Consider the following 20,483-nt stretch of genomic DNA (forward strand, 5'->3'; position numbering starts at 1 on the left):
TTAAGTGACACATAGTAAGTGTCTAAAACCAGATATCAAGTCAGGAAAATGAATCTGACTCCAGACCTGGCACTCTATGCTACCTAGTTGCCTGTATCAGGAATTTAACTAACTCATTCATAGTAGTACAATGTCCTATTCTCCTGGTTCCTTACTCCTTTACTTTATCACTGTGGGAAAATCTGGGCAGGAATTACTAAAAAGGATCACTTTTCTAGGATTCTGTTCATATTTCTTTGTGAGACTTAGATTATTTAAGGATTTCTTTTTTTTCCCTCTGAGGCAATTGGTGTTAAGTGACTTGATCAGAGTCACACAGCTAGGAATTTAAGGATTTCTTTTTTTTCCCTCTGAGGCAATTGGTGTTAAGTGACTTGATCTGAGTCACACAGCTAGGAAGTGTTTCGTGTCTGATGTCAAATTTGAACTCAGGTCCTCCTGACTTCAGGGCTGGTGCTTTATCCACTGCGCCACCTAGCTGTCCCAATTTAAGTATTTCTAAGACTGGCATCACTTGTCCCTTGCCCTTTCAATGTGAAAGTTGATTATTAACTTCTATTTTGTCCTTAAGCTTTCTCCTGTAAAGTTTTTTTTGTTACTGTTTAAACACATTTTGAGCAGTTTGTAAGGATGTCTTTTTTGAAGCAAAGAATCATTTTGTAGTAGATGAATTTCTTTTTAACTTTTTTTTTGTTTAAACCAGTTCGCTTAAATTGAAATAAGACAGTATAATAAAATGAAAGTTGGCTTTTCTTACATGGAGATAGTCTGGAATATGAAGCAAAATGCATACTGCCAGCCATCAAGATTTTAAAAAATTTAAAAAATGTATTTTATTTTATTTTTTTCCCTTAGTTGTACTTAACCTTTGGAAGACTAGTAGAGATAATGAATAATTCAACTTAATACATGGTTTCTTTAGTAATCATTTTAGATTGGTCAAACTTTAAATCAAATCAATGTTTTTGGTCTTAACTGCATTTAAATACTTAAATCCTGAGTAGGTAAAGAAATGTCATTGTTGGTTATTTCTCTATAGTCATGTGATTTTAAAAAAATCTTTTTATTAACTTTTTTCAGAAGTAGATTGATTATATGTATTTTGAATTTCTTGACTTTGAGTTGGATTTTTTCTTTTATTCATTTTGCAGCAAAGCATAATTTGCAATATTTTATATTCTACCTTATTCTCTTAGATGTGAATGTTTTTATATTAAGCCAAATAACATTGACTATATGCTAGGCACTTGTGATGCATAGGTAAAAATGAAATCCTCAAAGAATTTATGTATATACTTATGTCAGAATGTATGTAATACAGGACAATTTTGGGAGGGAAGACAGTAGTAGCTGGGATATTAGGATAGACTTCTTGTAGAAGGTGGTGTTTTAGTTCAGTCTTCAAGGAAACAATATAAGAATAAGGGAAGAGGAAATGTATTTCAGATGTAGAGGACATTTAGCAGAGATAAGACAGATATAGAGTGCTTTGTTTGAAGAGCAGAGAAAAAATCAGGTTAGCTTGATCTTAGAGTGGGGGAAGAAGAAAGCAATATATAAATGGAATACATTAACTTATGGCCTGGAAAGAGAGGTTAGAGATAAGTTGTGAATTGTTTTAAAAGCCACAGAGGAGAGTATATGTAATAGGGAGCTATCAGAGTTTATTGCATAAGAAATTGACATAGTCAGATCTGTGTTTAAAGAATATCACTTTGACAGTTATGTCCTTAGAAAAGGAGGCCTTTTAATTAGAAAGCCTTTGCAATATTACTGATAAGAGGTATGAACCTGAACAAGGTGTTGGTTGTGCAACTAGAGAGAAGGTGGCAGATTTGAAAAGTGTGATTGTAGAGACGACTTTTGTTAAATGGTTAGAGTGAGAGAAGGGATGGAGAGTTGAGGTTGTACAGCTTCATGACTCCAAGCCTAGGGACTGTACTGTTTAGCTGTCTTGAAGAGTAATAATTATACCTAAATAATGACAAAAAAATTCAAAAAAGGATTGGAATTTAGAGTAGAGATAACAAGTTCTATTTGGGATAAGTTGAATTAGATTTGACTGTAGGATATCTATAATAAGCAGTTGGTGATGCAGGACTCAAACTTGGCAGATTGGATATGTGGATCTGGGGGGGTTCATTTACATAGGGATAATTAAAAATAGGAGAGAGCTTGATGGGATGGTAGCATTTACTAAAATTTTTTTTTTTAAAGAGTGGTGGCGATTTGGGTTATATTTGTGGATAACTGAGAAGAAAAAGGAAAGATTGAAAACTGATAAGAGGGGATGATTGTTGTCTGCTGGAGATGAGGGGACAGAGCCAAGAGCATATATAAAAAGGTTGGCCTTGGCAAAGAGAAGTACCATGTCTTTATCTCAAGTTGGAACAGAAGGATAAATGGGGGGATGTCAATGATTTTTGAGATGAGGATAGAAGATGAGGGAGATTATTGTAAATGGCTTTAAATTCCTCAATAAAATAAGGAAATCTTCAGCTGAGAGTTGGGGAAAAGGGGAGAAAGGAAAAAGAAAAGAGAAGGTTAGGAGGAAAGCCTTCTTTAGTGAATGAAATAGGGAATGAATTAGGGAGGAGTAATAGGATTGCTGTGTTATGAGGACCTAGTTGAAATTGTGTAAAAAATTTGTTGTAGATCAGTCATGGTTTCATGAATTCTTCCAACTTTGTTCAGCAGCACTTGAAAACGAACAGAAATGATGGCAGATGGTCAGTAATCCAGGAATTGGGGGATGGCAAAACACGATTGACAATAGAAATGGGTAAGGGATTTGAGATTAAAGGACTTTGGAATTGACCTTCTTAAAGATTTAAGAGTGGTTTTGCAAGAAAGTGACATCAAAAGACAATGAACTGAAAAAAGAACTGAGGACTGAAGCAATTGGTAATCATGGAAAAGATGGAAAAGAGTAGGTTTAGGAGGGGTAAGGAATAGGAAGAGAGATGGCAAAAAAGGCTATATTTAGGTCGAGGAAAGCCACTTTTTTAATTGTTGAAGTGGAACCCTTTTGACTGAGATTTTTGATATAGCCATTCCGGTGTTTGTGACTGAGATGGAGAAGAATAGTAATGGGATTTGAGGAGGTTTAGGAACTGGGAAAAGACAATGACAAAGGTCTGAACTAGGGTGGTGGCTGTGACTAGAGAGAATGGGACTGATGGTGTGTGAGACAAGTAATGGAAATTCTACAATAATATTTGGCAACTCTTGAAGGAGAGAGAAATTGAGAGTGACATTGAGGTTTTAAAGATAAATGACAGCTAGAATGATAGTGTTCTAGGTGGAGATGGGAAAGTTAAGAGAGAGAGAGAGAGAGATGGTTTTGGGTAAAAGATCAGCTCTATTTTAGATTTAATTTGAAATTCCTAGGAGATACCCAGTTTGAACTAATAGGCATTTGGAGATGTGACTAGATAGAGCTTGTTATACAGATCTTATCATCTTATCACTTATCATAAGTGTTTTTGATCTATAGAATAGTTTTGGGGAAAAAGCATCGGCTGATATCATGACTCTTTTTCCCCTTTTTTTGGTAGGAAACTTTGCTTAGTTGCTTGCTGACTATTACTGACCAGGTGCTACTTCCTTCTCTTTCCTTGATGGATTGCAATGCTTGTATGTCTGAAGAACTATGGGGAATGTTTAAGTCATTTCCTTATCAATATAGGTAAGCATTGGTGTTTTTGTTTTTTGGAATTTGAACCACATCAATTTCTATGCATATAGCTTTATTTAAAATAATTTAGTTAACAAGGATTTATTTTTCTCTCCCTCTCACTCATTACCCATTAAAAATGAAAGAAGAAAAACAAAACTTTTTTTTTTCCCTAGTAAGTTTATTTTTAATACACATTACTTTATGAATCATGTTAGGAGAGAAAAATCAGCAAAAGGGAAAAACGATGGGAGAAATAAAAAGACAGAAAAAAGAAGTGAAACATAGCATGTGTTGATTTGCATTCAATCTCCATAGTTCTTTTTTTGGATGTAGATGGCATTTTCTATCCATTGGGTCTATTGGATAGCCTTTGGATCACTAAACCATTGAGAAGAATCAAGTCTTTCATTGTTGTTTATCGCACATTCTTGCTTCTGTTGTGTACAATGTATTCCTGGTTCTGTTAAACAAAATCTTTCTAACAAAGGTTGGAAACAAAACAAATCTCTGTTAGAATCCTTACAAAGTGTTAAGTCATTGGAGCTGATAGAAACAATGTTTAAACCTTTAAGAGTTTACACATTGGAGTTCACAAGTACAGGAGATACACAAAGTTAACTTTGTAACTTTGTGAATTCACATCTCCTATAATCCCACTCTCAGAGGAGGAGTCAACCTTTGAGTTTATACCTCTAAAAGAGCATAAAAAGAGCTGAGCTCAAGTCAGGAGAAGTCAGTTGAAAAAGATTGAAAGCCAGAAGTCAGTGAGTTCGGGAGATTGACAAGCTAGAGACTGCAGTAGGGCAGAACAAAGGATTCAGAGGAGGAGAACCAAGATTCAGAGAGAGCTGGAGGCTGAAGTTGGCAGACAAACTGCAAGAGCTCTTGGAACCAAGGAAGGAGATAGGCTTCTAAGAAAACTAACCAGGCTATTTTGGAAGAGACAATAAAAGATTGGATTTTAACTCCTGGCTGTATTTGAAGTGATTATTACTTTGAACTGAAACTAAGGCTGCCTCCAGAAAACCTCCCCAAGAAACCTGCTCACAGAGAACCATCATATTATAGAAAAAGAAGAGAACACTACAAATCCCCACATTGGCCATGTCCAGAAATTTTATTGGTCTGCACATTTAGGTCATTATTTTTTTTTTGAGGAGGGTGAATATCATTGGACTTATGAAATCATGATTACATTGATCTGAATTCTTAAGTCTCATTTTTACTATGGTGTTAATATATAAATGATTCTCTGATTCCACTTAACTGCATCAGTTCATGCAAGTCTTTTTTTTATCCTACAGTAGTATTTCATTTACATTCATATGCCATAATTTTTTCTACCATTTCCAATTGATGGATATTCCTATAGTTTATACTTTGCCACTGTTAAAAGCTATTTTGTTCATATAAAACTTTTTCTTCTCTGATTTCTTTAAATTTTTTTTTAAATAATACCTTTTTATTTTAAAAATACATACAAACAGTTTTTAACATTTCATCCTTGCAAAACCTTGTGTTCCAAATTTTTCTCCTTTCATTCCCCCCAATCCTCCCAGCAGGTAATTGAATATAGATTAAACATGGGCAATTCTTCTAAACATATTTCCACATTTATCATGCTGCACATCTCTTTAGACTATAAGTCTAGTAGTAATAGTACTTGGTTAAAGGGTAGCACAATTAAATTATTTTTGTTCTTAGTTCCAAATTATTTTCAAGAATTGTTCACTTTGATGCAATTTTCTTGTAGCCCCTCCAATATTTGTAATTTCCCTTCCCCCCCCCCCCCCCATCTTTTCCAATCTGGTGATTTCCTTTAATTTTCCATTTCTCTAATTATTAATTTTATTTTTTCATATGGCTGGTGATAGCATGATTTTGTTTGTTTCAGAAATGTCTTTTGATATCTTTTGACTATTTATCTGTTGATAGTTTGTTTTATTCTCAATAATTTGAATCAGTTTCTCTTACAGTGTCCCAGAAGTCTTAGTGCAGATTAAAGTTTTAATAACTTACTATTATTACAATTGCTTCAAACTTACAAAATGAAAATTTATAAAAAATGATATGTCTATAAAATTCAACATAACCAGTGTTTTATATTATTTGTTGATGTGTATGATTTTAGAACTTTGGGGGAAAAAATCAACTGTAGCTCAGTGATTGAATAAATTGCTTTTGTAATCCTAGCCTTAAGATCATTTAAAGAGCAAGATTTTGATGCATTTTTGATGTGATTAAAAAAAACAAATAAACTAGTGGAGATATATTAGTTGACCAAATGCTCAAACAATAGGACCGCTACTACTGATAACCTGGTTTGAGAAAATGTCATCTAGAAACTGTCCCATATGCATTGCATATCTACAGTGTGCCATCTTGTCATTATTAAAATTCATTATTCAAAATTCACAGAAATAAATACAAAATGAATTTAAATAAACTTTCAAATGATTTTTTGGTGAGTTTGTAGTATTTATATTTCTAAGTTTATTGAAACTTAAACCTGCTTAGATTGTTTTGGGATGTGTTTGACATTTTATCAGAAATTTGTCATGCATTGGATATAAGCTTATAACATTTCTTTTTCCCTGATCTCTTCTTTAAGGTATCGCCTGTATGGTCAGTGGAAGAATGAAACTTATAACAGTCACCCGCTTTTGGTAAAAGTTAAAGCTCAAACGATAGACAGAGCCAAATATATAATGAAGTAAGTTTTTTATTCTTATTTGTTGAATCATAGTAAATTTAGGTAGTTTAAGTGTAAGTGTAAATGTTGGTAAGTCCATGATTTTTAATTACATAGGCTCTTTATTAGCTATCTGTATAGACTTTACATTCAGAAAGGCTTGTACATCTAACAAAAATTCTTTTGAACATACTGCATTATATTGTCAGGTCTCTATACACAGCTAATATAGTTTTATTGAGCAGGAAAAATGAGAAACTAATATGGATTCACAAGATCCTCCTTTAGCTGATGTTAATTTTTAAAAAGATATGCAGGGTATGAAATCCAAGTTCAACTAAGAGGATAGTTGCAAAGATGTTGCATGGTAATGAATGTAAGACTGACTTCAGGAAAGAAAGGTAAGTGAGTTGAAGTTAGTATGCTAAGGTCAGCAAAGATTTTATTTTTTTAAAGGTATATTGGGGACAGCTAGGTGATGCAATGGATAGTGTATCAGCCCTTAAGTCAGGAGAACTTGAGTTCATATCTGGTCTTAGACACTTAACACTCCCTATCTGTGTGACCCTGGGCAAGTCACTTAACCCCAATTGCCTCAGCCAAAACAAAAAAAAAAAATTTTTTTAAAAAAAAGGTATATTGGGAAAAATAAGTCCAGCATTTATTAAGCACCTACTAAGTGCCAGGTACTGTGCTAAGCAAAAAGGATATTGAGAAAAGCATCTCATGGTCTAATGGGAAAGACAATATGGAAACTTCAATGTACAGTTACAGATAGGATGAATTGGAGAATCTCAGGGAAGAGACTAGCATTAAAAAGATTGGGAAAGATTTCTTGTAGGAGGTGGGACTACTAAAACCTCTTCATGGATGGAATGATAGATTATAGGAGGCAGAACTACTCCCTTTTTATTTTGCTTCTGTTTTCTCTGCCAAGATGAATGAACTTTTCCTGGAAAGGACAGAACAAAACAAATTATAGAGAGTACAAAGATAACTGAGATAGTAAGAGCATTTAAAGTTGCTTAAAATGAGTTTGTTACCTGGTCTAGTAAACTATTATTGGAGACTGAAAGAACTCATGTATGGGATTGCTGAGTCTTTTGTCTGCTTTTATTTATTTTGAAGATTTTTTTATTTAACTAGTTGAAAGGTTTAGTGAAAATTTAAAAATTTTTCTCGGCAAGGATCTAAAATTTTCAAGAGGTTTTTCATCTTATTTAAAATTTTAAAAGGTTTTTGGGGGACAGTTAGATGGCATAGTAAATACAGCAGGTCTGGAGTCAGGAAAAAGACCTGAGTTACTGTCTCTGTGACCCTGGGCAAGTCACTTAATTTTTTTTAACAATACATAACTGTTTGCCTCAGTTTCTTCATCTGTAAAATGAGCTGGAGAAGGAAATGGTAAACCACTCTGGTTTCTTTACCAAAACAAAAAACAAAAAACCCTCAGATGGGATCAAAAAGAGTCGGACATGACTGAAAAATGAATCAGCAACAAAGTGTTTGATTTTCTCTTAATTTCAAAAGTATATCTGACATCTTAAATATCTTTTTGGATTATACTTAAGACAGTTCATTTTATGAATGCTGTTAACAAAACAATTCAGGGTGGTCATTTGCATGTAGTTATTTTATCTGTTTTGGTAAAAGTTGTATGTATTGAATTTTATAGTGGGAGAGATACTTTAGTTTAAAATGGTCCCTTCTATTTTTTTCCTCCTTCATCAGGCGATTGACAAAGGAAAACGTGAAGCCTTCTGGAAGACAAATTGGGAAATTGAGTCACAGCAATCCAACCATTTTGTTTGATTATGTATGTATTAAGCTGCAAATTAGTGTAAAAATAATTCAAAAGAATTTTTGAATTTGCATTTTTTGCATTTTTATATCTAATTAAAAAAAAATCTTAGATAAATTTAAATAGATATCTTCATCTTAAATAAATACCTTAGATGATATTTAAGATTTGGTATAATCTTAGAGATTCCTTAATTCCTCTTCTTCCCTATAGGTCATCATTATGGTATCAAAAGAGATAATATAAAAGTGCTTTGTACCCTTTGTACATATTGTTATTATTGGTTAATTTAAATAGTAACTTTTAAAATTTCAGTTTTATTTTCATTTCCAATGTTTTTCCCTTCTACTTCCCTCTCCCTCATTAAGAAGGTATCACATCATCAAACATGTCATCAAACAAAAGAAATTACTCCAAAAGGAAAAAAAAAACAAAATTTGCATCAGATTTTACTCCAAGTCTACCAACTCTCTTATTTGTAGAGGGATAGCATTTTTATAATGAATCCTTTGAAATTATAATTAGTTATTGCATAACTCAGACTCAGTCTTTCAACATTTTTATATTTACATACAATATTATCATTATTGTATAAATTAAGATTGTAGCTTTATCAGAAATATTTGTGATGAGATTAGGTATAATAGTTTCATTTTTATTACATTGTATAGGAATATAATTGAGCAAATTCTTTAGTAATATGTACTAGTACTACTATAAATATAAAATTTTTGATTATTTTGTTTTTATAATGGCATTATTGAAAATAATTTTGAAAATTTTTGTAAGTTGGATTAATCAGTGAAAAAAGGATTTATCATATGTCTACTATGTGCTAGCACTGTGAATCCAAATGTAGCACCAATTCTTTTATAATGTTTCACATGAGATGCTACCATTTTACTTATTCATACTAAAATCTTGCAAATAACTCTTTCTGTAATAGTTTAAGGTTACAAAGTAGCTTTTTCCTCATAGCTCATTGAAGGTAGATGGTACAAGATAGGTTTTTTTATTTCCAGCTTTAAAATTCATTTTTTAATTAAAAACCAGGTTTTTAATGACTTACCAAAAAATATCCTAAGCAGATGCTGCAGATTCAGTTTGGTATAAAATCAGCTAAGATAGAATTCTAAACTTTGACAGGCTCTTTTAAAAAAAAGTGTTAATTTCATAACTATTTAATCACTGATCCACTGGTATAGCTTAGTAATTAATTAACCATGTCTTACGGCATTCTAAATTCTAAGTTGCATCTATTCTTTTTTTTTTCCAGATTTTATCACAAATACAAAAGTATGATAATTTAATAACACCAGTAGTTGATTCATTGAAGTACCTCACTTCATTGAACTATGACGTGTTGGCCTGTATCCTCTTTCATAAAGTAATGTGGCGATCTGAGAAATACAAAAACAATATGTGAAATGTAGTTTATCTAAATAAGTGGTTTTAGATATATACATGGGAAAAACTAACATGTTTAAAGAAAGTCTTTGGTTAGCCTTTGTTAAGTGATAATTTTTTCTTGTTGGGCAGGTAGGTGGTACTGTGGATAGAGTCTTGGGCCAGGAATTAGGAAGATCTGAGTTCAAATGTGGTCTCAGACACTGTGTGACCATGGGCAACTTATTCTGTTTGCTTATTTTTTCATCTTTAAAAATAACAACACCCTTCCTCACAAGATGGTGGTGAGGACCAATGATAGTATTTATAAAGCACTTTGCATGGTGCTTGGCACATACTAAGTACTATGTAAATATTAATTATTATTATAAACTGTTATTACTGGCATTAAAGTAGTGTTCTATTTAAAATTAAAACTGGCACTTCAGGTAGGTAAAAATAATGTGTTTTTTCTAAAAATAAAAATAAGAACAAAATCTTTTCAGTTTATTTTATTTATCTCTCACACCCTCCCCCTTCTCTCCCCAAACTAAAAACATCCCAATAGGTGTTGTCAAGCAAAACAAAATTTCTATTTTGGCTACGTCCAGAAATATGTGTCTCATTCTGCATGTTTAGTCCTTTACCTTCCTTATCTTTTGATTATTTATCAGTTGGGGAATGGCTTTTATTTTTTTTTTTAAATAATAACTTTTTAAATTACATGCAAAAATAGTTTTCAACACTCACCCTTGCAAAATGTTACAAATTTTTCTCCCTCTTTCCCCATCTCCTCCTCTAAACAGCAAGCAATCCAACATTTGTTAAACATATGCAATTCATCTAATCATATTGCCACATTCATCGTGCTGCATGAAAAGTGAGATCAAAAAAATGAGAAAAAAAAAGGTAAGTACTATGTTGTGATCCATATTCAGTTTCCACAGTCCTCTTTTTGGATGCGCATAGCTCTTTCCATCGCATGTGTAATGGAATTGCCTTGAAATTGCCTCATTGTTGAAAAGAGCCAAGTCCATCGCAGTTGAACAGCATATAATCTTGTGTACATTGTTCTCTTGGTTTTACTCACTTCACTTGGCATCAGTTCATGTCTCTTCAGGCCTTTCTGAAACCATCCTGCTGATTGTTTCTTATATATATACCATAACTTACTCAGCCATTCTCCAACTGATGGGCATCCACTCACGCTCCAGTTTCTTGCCACCACAAAAATTTTTGCACATGTGTCTTCTTTTCCCTTTTTTATGATCTCTGGGTTACAGGCCCAGTAGAAACACTGCTGGATCAAAAATTAGGCACAGTTTGATAACCCTTTGGGCATAGTTTCAAATTTTTCTCCAGAATAATTGGGATCAGTTCACAACTCCACCAACAATGTATTAGTATGTCAGTGTTCCTGCATTCCCTCAAACATTTGTCATTGTCTTTTCCTATCATCTTAGAATGACTTATTTTTTAGAAATTTTTATTATATCTTTTTAAAGCTTGATAATGGACCTTTATGAAAGAAATTTGTTACAAAGACTTTTTTCTTGTGTTTTTAACTGATTTTATTTGTATAGAAATGTAAGTTATATTTGGTCAAAATTTAATTTAATTTAATCTTCTAATTCTTATTTTGCTTTATCACAGAAATTTATTACAAAGACTTTTTTCTTGTATTTTTAACTGATGTTATTTGTGTAGAAATGTAAGTTGTATTTGGTCAAAATTTAGTTTAATTTAATTTAATCTTTATCTTGCTCCCTTTGTTTATGATATAACCTTTAAATATAATAATTTATTCATATGTTAATCATCTTGGTATATGATCTGAATTGTTGTTCCAAACCTGATTTCTGTTAGACTAACTGTCCATTTTTCCTAGTAGTTTTTTTTCTCCTGCAAAGTATCCTATTGGTTATAGCATTAAAACTGAAGCAACTTAGGTTGAATTGTCATTTTTATTATTTTAACACAGCTCAGCCATGACCGTTAAATAGCCGGCAAGGTATTTGTTTTTATTTCTTTATGGAGCACTTTGCATTTGAATCCATTTGTGTTTTTTGTATGGTTTTGTAGATATCCCCAGGTATTTTATGTAGTTTGTAGTTGTTTTGAATGGCATTTCCTTTTCTACTATTGTCTTTTGAATTTTATTACTTTTTATACACATACACACACACACAGTTATAGACAAGATTTTCTGGTTTTTTTTTTTTTTTTTTTTCTTTCGCTTTCAACTAGTAGTTGTCTTAAGTATCTTTTGATTGACTAGGATTTTCTACGTAAACTATATCATGCATTAATGATTGTTTTTCTCCTTTTTGCTTCAAATTTCTGTAACAGTAATGTTATACAGATGTCAACTATTATAGCTTTAAAATTAAGAAGGGCTTTCTTCAAAACTACTTATGTTTTGTGTAAGTATGTCATTATCACTTTTTGAACTGATATTTTTGATGGTGCAAAAAGGTGAAATAATCTGCCTACAGTCACACAGTGTCAGAGAAAAAGATTTGAATACAGATTTCTTGACTTCCAGGTATCAGCTTTGTTTCTACTATACCATTTTCCTTTTTGGGAGTTTATAGAGAAATGGTTTCCCTTCATTATTCCATCCTATGCTTAGATGGGGTTTTATTTCATAGGAAGAAGAAAACAAAATATTTTCTAGAATTTAAAAAAAAATAAGAGTATGTTAGGTTTTCCTAAAGAGAAATTAATAAAGGTTCTGACATTGACCTTAATGCACTGCGAGATTGCATCATTGAAGCTTTGGCTAATCCGGAGAAAGAAAGAATGAAACATGATGATACAACTATCTCAAGCTGGCTTCAAAGTGAGTATTGTTTGTCTTACCTATTTTAATATACAAATGAGTGCCTACCTCCATGGCACAATGGATTAGAGCTCTGGCCCTGGATATCAGGAACATCTGAGTTCAAATTCAGCATCAGATGTTTCCTGTGCAACCCTGGGCAAGTTATTTAACTTCTGTTTTCCTAGGTTTCCTCAACTGTTTTCCTCAACCTCAAATGAGGTAACGTTTTTAAAGTGCCTTTATATTGCCTATGACACAGTAGGTACTTAATAAAGATGTATTATTATTTTTTATGGTTTAAGTTTTCAAACTACTGACTGGAGGTGAATAATTATCAATTATAAAATATTCTAATAAATTGTTATTAATAATTATATATATATATATATATATATATACATTATAATATAAAAATGATAAAATCAGCAACAATTTTTTTGGGGGATAAATTTAATTGGAGACAGTAATATGCTATATCATGAACTCCTTTTAATTACATTTCATGTCAATTCATACCTAGGCTTAGCTAGTTTTTGTGGTGCAGTTTTTCGTAAATATCCAATTGAACTTGCTGGTCTTCTTCAGTATGTGGCAAATCAATTAAAAGCTGGAAAAAGGTATGTATAAATTTTTTTGATCATTCCTTTTAAAGCTGTTTAGAGCTCTGTTATAATGAGTAACTTTAAATAAAAGAGTTAGGAAAACAATAAATAAAAATAATACTAAAAGGCAGCTGGTCTTGCATTAAATGCGTGATTAATATTGGGTCCAGAGGACCAATGACGGGATATATCTTCTTTCTCTTCGTAGAGAAATGGGAGAATGTAGGTGTCAAATTAGAGGTGGTAGCTGTGTTTATTGGTTTTAATTATATTGGGCTAATGGATTCAGGCTTATGATTGGAACAAAATGAGACTCTCACAGACCATCTGACATTTAGCAAAAGAAATTTATAATGGTATGCTAAGTATATTCAGGATGGATATTGATTCAATTTGATATGGTTCCCATTGCCTTTCACATTTAATTGTAGTATGCTAGACAGTGAAGTGACTCCTCAAATTTTAGGTTTTAGACTTGAGTAGACAGGGATTTATTGAAGGTTCGAACCTTTCTTTTGGACCAAAATTAAGTCTCCAGGACACTTTCTTTACCTTTTAGGGAAAAATCTAATCTGGTGCCTGGTAGAGTACTATTTAACTGTTTTTATTTTTGATGAGAAGAGCTTTTTTGGAAGTAGGAATGATACTGGAAATGTCTTTGGTATTTTAAAAAAAAAGCTCACAATGTAGAATAATAAGTAAATTTAATTATGTCATAAATTTTAGTTTGGTGTGAAATGTATGTTTTGTGCCCTTTCATATTCAAGTTTAGGTTCTGTGCTTTTGTGTTGATAATATATGTAGAAAAATGTAAACAAATAATATTCCACTAAAATATATCTTGTAATTAGTGAACACTCAATGAAGATAGTGTGATTTAGTGGAAACAATATAACATTTAGAATCTTGAGGATCTGGCTTTGAATCCTAGTCCTTTTACTTACGACTTTTGTGACATTGGGTCAATCACTTCCTCATTCTAGTCCTGTTTGTTTTTATAAAATGAAGTCTCTTAAGTCTCTGCCAACTCTGTCTATGATGCTTTGTGAAACTATAACTAAATTCTTTATCCTTGCTTTGCCTTAATTTCATCCATTTTAAATTGAGCGCTGGACTAGATGGCTTCTGACGTGTTCCTTTCAACTTTGCTGATGAAGCAATGCATATTTTTTCAAATTAAATTTTATAGTTTTCAGATCTCTCCAATCCCCCATTAAAGCAAGGAAAAAAAATCTGTTCAAAATGTGTATGGTTGAATAAAACAAATTTCCTCATTGATCATGTTTCTCCTCCCCCCCCCCCCCCCCCGAAAAAAAAAAATAAATAAAGTCTCTTTGTACTCTGAATACTCTCTCTCAGGAGGCGGGGTTGCATATTTGAGTGCTTTGGAAGCCCAGAGTTGATTATTGTATTGTTTATAGTTTTTAAGTCTTTCAGAGTTGCCCATCTTTGCAATATTGCTGTCGTATATATTGTTCTCCTGGTTCTGCTCACATTACTGTGCATTACTTTTAGAATTCTTCATATACTTCTCTGAAATCATCCCCTTCATTATTTCTTATAGCACAGTAATATTCCATCACATACATATGCCATAATCTCTTCAGCCATTGTCTAATTGATGAGTATCACCTCAGTTTTCATCCCCCCCCATCTCACAAAGAGGTGCGATAATTATTTTTGTGCATATGATTCCATTTCATCTTTCTTTGACATTTTTGGTGTATAGGCATAGAGTATGCATCGTTTACTTTTGAAACCTAGTTCCAAACTGTTTTCCAGATTAGCTGTTCTAGTTTGCAATTCCACCAATAGTTCCTCCAGCTTTTGTCAATTTGTCCAATCTGATGGCTGTGAGGTTATAGATATTTTTCTATAAGATATTATTTATACATTAGTAAAATAAGCTTATTAACTGCTAAGTTTTAGAGTACTTTAAGAGTAATTTTGTTATAGTTTATACATATACTGTTATGATAGATCACAGTGTACTTTATTTTTTTCTTAATAGTGTTTTATTTTTCAAAAAACTTTAGTTTTGCAACAATCATTTCCTTAAGATTTTGTGTTTCAAATTGTTTCTCCCTCTCTCCTCAAGACATCAAACAACCTGATAGAGGTTATAATAATGTACTTTTAGTTATTATTCCCAAATACCACCAAGTATGAGAGTACTCTAATCTTTTAAACATTACTCATTTGTAATTGGTAACATTTATATTTTGGAGGAGGAGGTGCTCATACCTTTTTAGTGAAATGGTTTTAAACTTGAGAATTTTAATTTTAGAGAATAGATGGCTTATATTTTGAAATTTGTATTTTTTTTAATATACTTACCAATTACTTGTGCCACAGTCAAGAAAGTAATATTTACATTCCATAATGCCATCTGATGCTAGTTTTCCAGATGAACTTTTTAATTGATAGATGCTTATATTTTAAAGAAAAAATTAGAAAACTTAGTTATATAGGCCCCTAAAATAATTACAATTATGCTGTTTTCTTGATTATTCCTAGCTTTTCCTATTATACTTTTTCCCTTTTATTGTTTTCTGAATCATTTGATCCACAGAATATTCTGGGCTTTTGCCTATAGAATATATGCTTTCCCTACAAATTAATAGATGGGTAATAAAAATGTCATTGATTCTTTCTGTCTGTATCTTTAGTATCTAGCATGCTGCTTGGTACTAATAGGTACTTGATAAGTATTTGATTAGGCATTTAATTGCTAAGTTTCTCTTTGGTTTTTGGCATATACTAATTTCTTTGAATGTTTACTTTTTTCTCAAATAGACCTTTTTTTAAAATTACAAAATCATTAAAAGAAAAGCAATTTTTCACTATTGTACAAATACTTTTTAATAAACTTGAAAAATTGGGCCCATAACTTAACTTGCTAGTGTCCTTTATGTAAGATTTCTCATCCATCCCACTTCTGAAAAGACTGTCATCATCCTTATATACAAAGGCTGGTCTTAGAAGCTATAAAATTTTATTTCTAAGGTTAAATCTGTGCTTGAAAGGACATTCCTTAAAGTCAATATTTCAGAATTAAGATATGTATGTGTTAGCATTGGGGAGAAAAGATTTGGAATATAATTTTGTTTCTAATTTTTTTTTCCCTTTGGCTTGAACATTGACTCATTGCTTTAGGAAGCCATCTGTGAGCATTGTTTAAATGCCATCATGGGAATTTTAGGGACTTAGTTTGAGATTTTTATATGTTGCATTTACTGTGTATGTTCTTTAAATACTTAGAATTTTATTGTTTTGAAGTAATGTTTTTTATCCTTCTTAAATTTTGATTTTTAAAATGTTACTACTATTAACATAAGTTTTAAAAAAATACATATTTAACAACATATTTCTAGTAGTATTTTCATAAATACACATATAATGAAGAGGAAGTTCATTGTTGTGAATAGAGAGTTGGATTCTTGAGTTAGGAAGACCAGGGTTCAAATCCTGTCTCTGACCTTGGAATAGACTTTTTAACCTGTTAATATTTTAGGTACAGTTCGCTAAAATAATTATTGAATGAGTGCAAATCAACATTGTGAAAAAAGGGTTTTCGTATGTCAGAGGAATCCCAGATCTAGTTCCCTTTTCTTTTTACAATAAAATGTATGTTTTATTTGAATCATGTTATTACAAAATTAAAATGTACTGCTGCTTCTGTATTTTAAGTTTCTGTCATCAGCATATTTCTTATTTTCCTTTTGAATAGCTTTGACCTACTTATTTTGAAAGAGGTAGTACAAAAAATGGCAGGAATTGAAATTACTGAAGAAATAACAATGGAACAATTAGAGGCCATGACCGGTGGGGAACAACTTAAAGCTGAGGTGAGTATGCTCAGTTGTGTAAGGTCAATGTAGTTCTTTTACTCTTATAACATAAGTTAATTGTTAAATTTTTGAATGCATTAAATACCAGATTCTAAAAGGTAGCATTAATTAGGTTTGTTCATATTTTAAAGTTATGTTTTATTTTCAGAAAGTACTCTGTGGTTTCTGCATTATACTTCTTTAATGTATTACTTCAACCACTAAATTTATTATCTCATAGATATGGATACTCCCAGGATGAGCACAGATCGTGACTCCTTTGCAAGTGTTGTCTTTTTTTCCATAGGTCCTGCACAGGTAATCTAATTGCTGTGCTGGAGGCTTCCTCTAGGTCTTCTGAAAACATCACCACCATCATCCTCCCAAAACACTTTTCATTAGTACCAGTACAATCCTGTTGTTTGTTCATCCTTCAGTTTCGCCACCTAACTGACATATCTCTTTTTATGCTAATACATTTTCTTGATGAACTCTTTTGTCCCTTCTCTTTAAGTTATGCTGCAATTAGCTCAAATCCTCCATGCATCCATCCATTTTACTTTGGGTCATCTGCATCATGTAAGGTGACTCATACTTTGATTTTTGGAGATTGTGGTGATCCACAAATCTATAACCAATTCTATCAGTATTGCCAGGAGAAAGTTGGGTTAAAAAAAGAGATGAGTCTTAGTGTGCTTAGCATTGTTGAAAAGCACCGCACAATTTTCTAAATGTAGTAAAACTCGCTCTTTTCTTCCTATTCAATTTTGAATCCAACTCATTGTTCATCTGCAGTGTATGTCTCAGTTATATGTATGTCCATGTCTGCATGTGAATACATATATGTATATCTATCTATCTATATCTACACACATACACATAGGGTAGTTGGGTGGGGGAGGTGGGCTAGGATTACTTAATGTATTCATTGAACTGGCCATCTAACTACATGTCATTGTCTGAACAATAGGCCTTTTTTATCCATTTAGTTTTTCCTCAATAAATTATCAGGCCTATCTCTTGAGTAACTTGATCTTATTGATAAAGTCCTACGATGTTCTAGGGCTTCATGTTAACAAACAATGTTTATTTGCACACAGGAACTTATGGAGGATATCATATCCAATCTCTCTTCTGTTGGGATCTTATGTAGGATATCCTCCAGGACTGTGGCAAACACCTTTGGCATATCCTTGTTTTATGCCCTGTTTTGACAACAGATCATTTGGTTAGAGGGTCATTGGACAGTTTTCTGGTTGCATTTATCAAAGCACTTTGTGTGATCTTAACGTACATGGGCAACTCCTCATTGGAGAAAAACTTTTAGGATTATGTTTTCTTCTACTAAATCAAATACTTTTTAATAATCTAAAAATTAGCGTGGCCAGATCTTTTATAAAGTCTCTGTACCTTTCAGTTAGTTGTATGGCTATTAAAGATATGTACTATTGCAAACTGTTTTTGAAAGCCTGCGTGTTAACTTTTCTTATTTTCATCAAGAATACTCTTTGATGTGTAGGTTTAGATTATTTTCTTTTACAAAGGGGAGACAATTGACATTTGTGTTAATAGTTATTATTCTTTTGATTTTCATTTTTAAGCAGTACTAGAAAATTCATCATTTTTTCTTCTTTTGGTCTCTTCCCCTCTGTTTTCTTGTAAAATGATCCTACAATGCTCTCAGGATTATGATTTTGCTGACCAGCATAAATTTTTAGGATATAGACTTGGCCCGGTTAAGCCACTTTTTTCTACTTCCTCTTTGCCATTTCATCTTAGCACATCTATCCAGTACTGAGATGTTAGGGTCCATATGTGATGGTTCCTCTGTCAATGATGATGAACACAGATTGTTGCAGAAAGCTTAGCAAAACATTCTATTTTCTCTTTTTTGTCCTCCTCCCAGTTGCATCTGAGGATGCTCTTGAGATCGATGTAGTTTAGTTCGGTCTTCCATCAAGCTTTCTGTGGATTGAATTTTTGCCTCCACTGCTTTTTGCCATTTTGTGAGTGCTATTGCTCTTAATCTTTCACCATCATCTTCCATAGTATATTCCAGGTAAATTTTTAATCTGAATGGGTGCTTCCTCATGTTGACATGTCTCTCTACTTGGCGAGAAGATAGTGTTTGCTGACTAAGATCATTTTCTGAGATCATTTAGCCTCATTGTGGCAACTGCATTGTATCTTTTAAACTTCTTCAAGAAATGATGATAATTAAGGTCAATATCTTTTGCCTATTTCAAATTTCCATTTTTTGGGCATCTACAGCTTGTGTAGGTCATCTTGAAGCTGATGTATTTGTTCTCATTGTTGTGTCATCTTTATCCTTTGTTCTGGTTTTGATGTTAATTTTGACTTTTGCTTTAATTGTTGTGACTGTACACAGTTACTTCTTATATGACTCACATCACTACTCAGTCATTTGCTATATCTAAAACACAGTAAATTTCATTTTTTTTTTTTTTTTGATCATGTTCAATCAACAAATAAATATTAAGTGTCTATGAAGTTCCAGGCATTGTGCTGCTTACTGGAGTTCTCAGACAAAAAACAAAAGATAGTTATCCTCAAAGATCTTACATTTCTATCAGGAGGCAAACAACATATACACTTACAAGTAAATGCAAAATATGTCAAGTAATTTTGGGGGACACTAGCAGTTGGGGACATGGAATCAGGAAAGATCTTTTGTGGGAGGTGGCACTTGAGTTGAGCTTGAAAAGGAACTAGGTGTTCTAAGAGATAGAGATTAGGAAGGAAGAGAGCATTTCGTGAATGGAGATAGCCTTTGCAAAGTTAGAGATCTAGAAGACGAACTATTTTTACACAAAAATTCATACACCAGCAAAATAGGCCAGAGTGTGCAATAGGAATAACATGTAACTGTCCTGGGAAGTTAGTCTAGAGCTGGATTGTGAAGGCTTTTAAATGCCAAATGTTTGTATTTGGCGATAGGAAGCCACTGGAGATTTTAAAGCATGAATTAGTATAGTAGGATTGTTGCTTTTAGAAATACCACTTTGGCAAACTTTGTGAGAATGTGTGGGAAAGGGAAGAGATTTGACTCAGGAAGACCATTTAGTTACATAATTAGAGGTGAGGAGGGCCTGAAATGTGTTGGTGGTCATGTGAGTAGACAGAGATGTATATGAGAGGGGTAATTAGAATCATCATTTTTTAATAATAATAAAAGCAAAATCAGTAAAGCTTGGTAACTAATTGTAGGTGGAGGAGGAAGAGGAAAGGGACAAGGGTAATTAATAGGATGTGAACCTGAAGGACTGGAAAGATGCTATCCTTAATAGGGAAGTAAGGAAATTAAAAAGAAGGGTGCATTTGGGAGTAATACTAGTGAACTTGAGGTATCTATGGGATATCCTATTTGAAATGTTCAGAAGGCAGGTGGTGATTTAGAATTGGAATTCACGAAGGACATAAGCACTGGATGTATAGATCTGAGATTTATTGTAGTAGAAATATGGAGCCCCATGATACCTGATGGAGGCTGTCATTTGAGAGAGAAAAGAAAAGGTTAAGGTTGGAGCATTGGGATATATTCACCATTAGTAGGCATCCTATGGAAGAAGATCCAGAAATAGTGGCCACAAGGTAGGCAGAAGGAAAATAGAAAAATAGCAATATGGAAACCCCAAGAAGAGAGTGTTC

The 20,483-nt window shown here is 32.6% G+C and overlaps 1 protein-coding gene across 7 annotated transcripts in view; it reads left to right on the forward strand.

Annotated features, from left to right (window-relative positions):
• Window positions 1-20,483, forward strand: part of THOC2 (THO complex subunit 2) — an 83,368-nt gene that overhangs the window by 34,143 nt on the left and 28,742 nt on the right. For all 7 annotated transcript variants that reach the window (XM_051968612.1, XM_051968614.1, XM_051968613.1 and 4 more), the window contains 7 exons: window positions 3,558-3,688; window positions 6,291-6,392; window positions 8,103-8,187; window positions 9,449-9,542; window positions 12,320-12,400; window positions 12,903-12,999; window positions 16,715-16,832. In XM_051968612.1, coding sequence (XP_051824572.1) covers window positions 3,558-3,688; window positions 6,291-6,392; window positions 8,103-8,187; window positions 9,449-9,542; window positions 12,320-12,400; window positions 12,903-12,999; window positions 16,715-16,832 — 708 coding nt within the window. The remainder of the gene's footprint in view (window positions 1-3,557; window positions 3,689-6,290; window positions 6,393-8,102; window positions 8,188-9,448; window positions 9,543-12,319; window positions 12,401-12,902; window positions 13,000-16,714; window positions 16,833-20,483) is intronic.

Source organism: Antechinus flavipes, chromosome X (assembly GCF_016432865.1).
Source record: "Antechinus flavipes isolate AdamAnt ecotype Samford, QLD, Australia chromosome X, AdamAnt_v2, whole genome shotgun sequence".
Classification (NCBI taxonomy): Eukaryota; Metazoa; Chordata; class Mammalia; order Dasyuromorphia; family Dasyuridae; genus Antechinus; species Antechinus flavipes.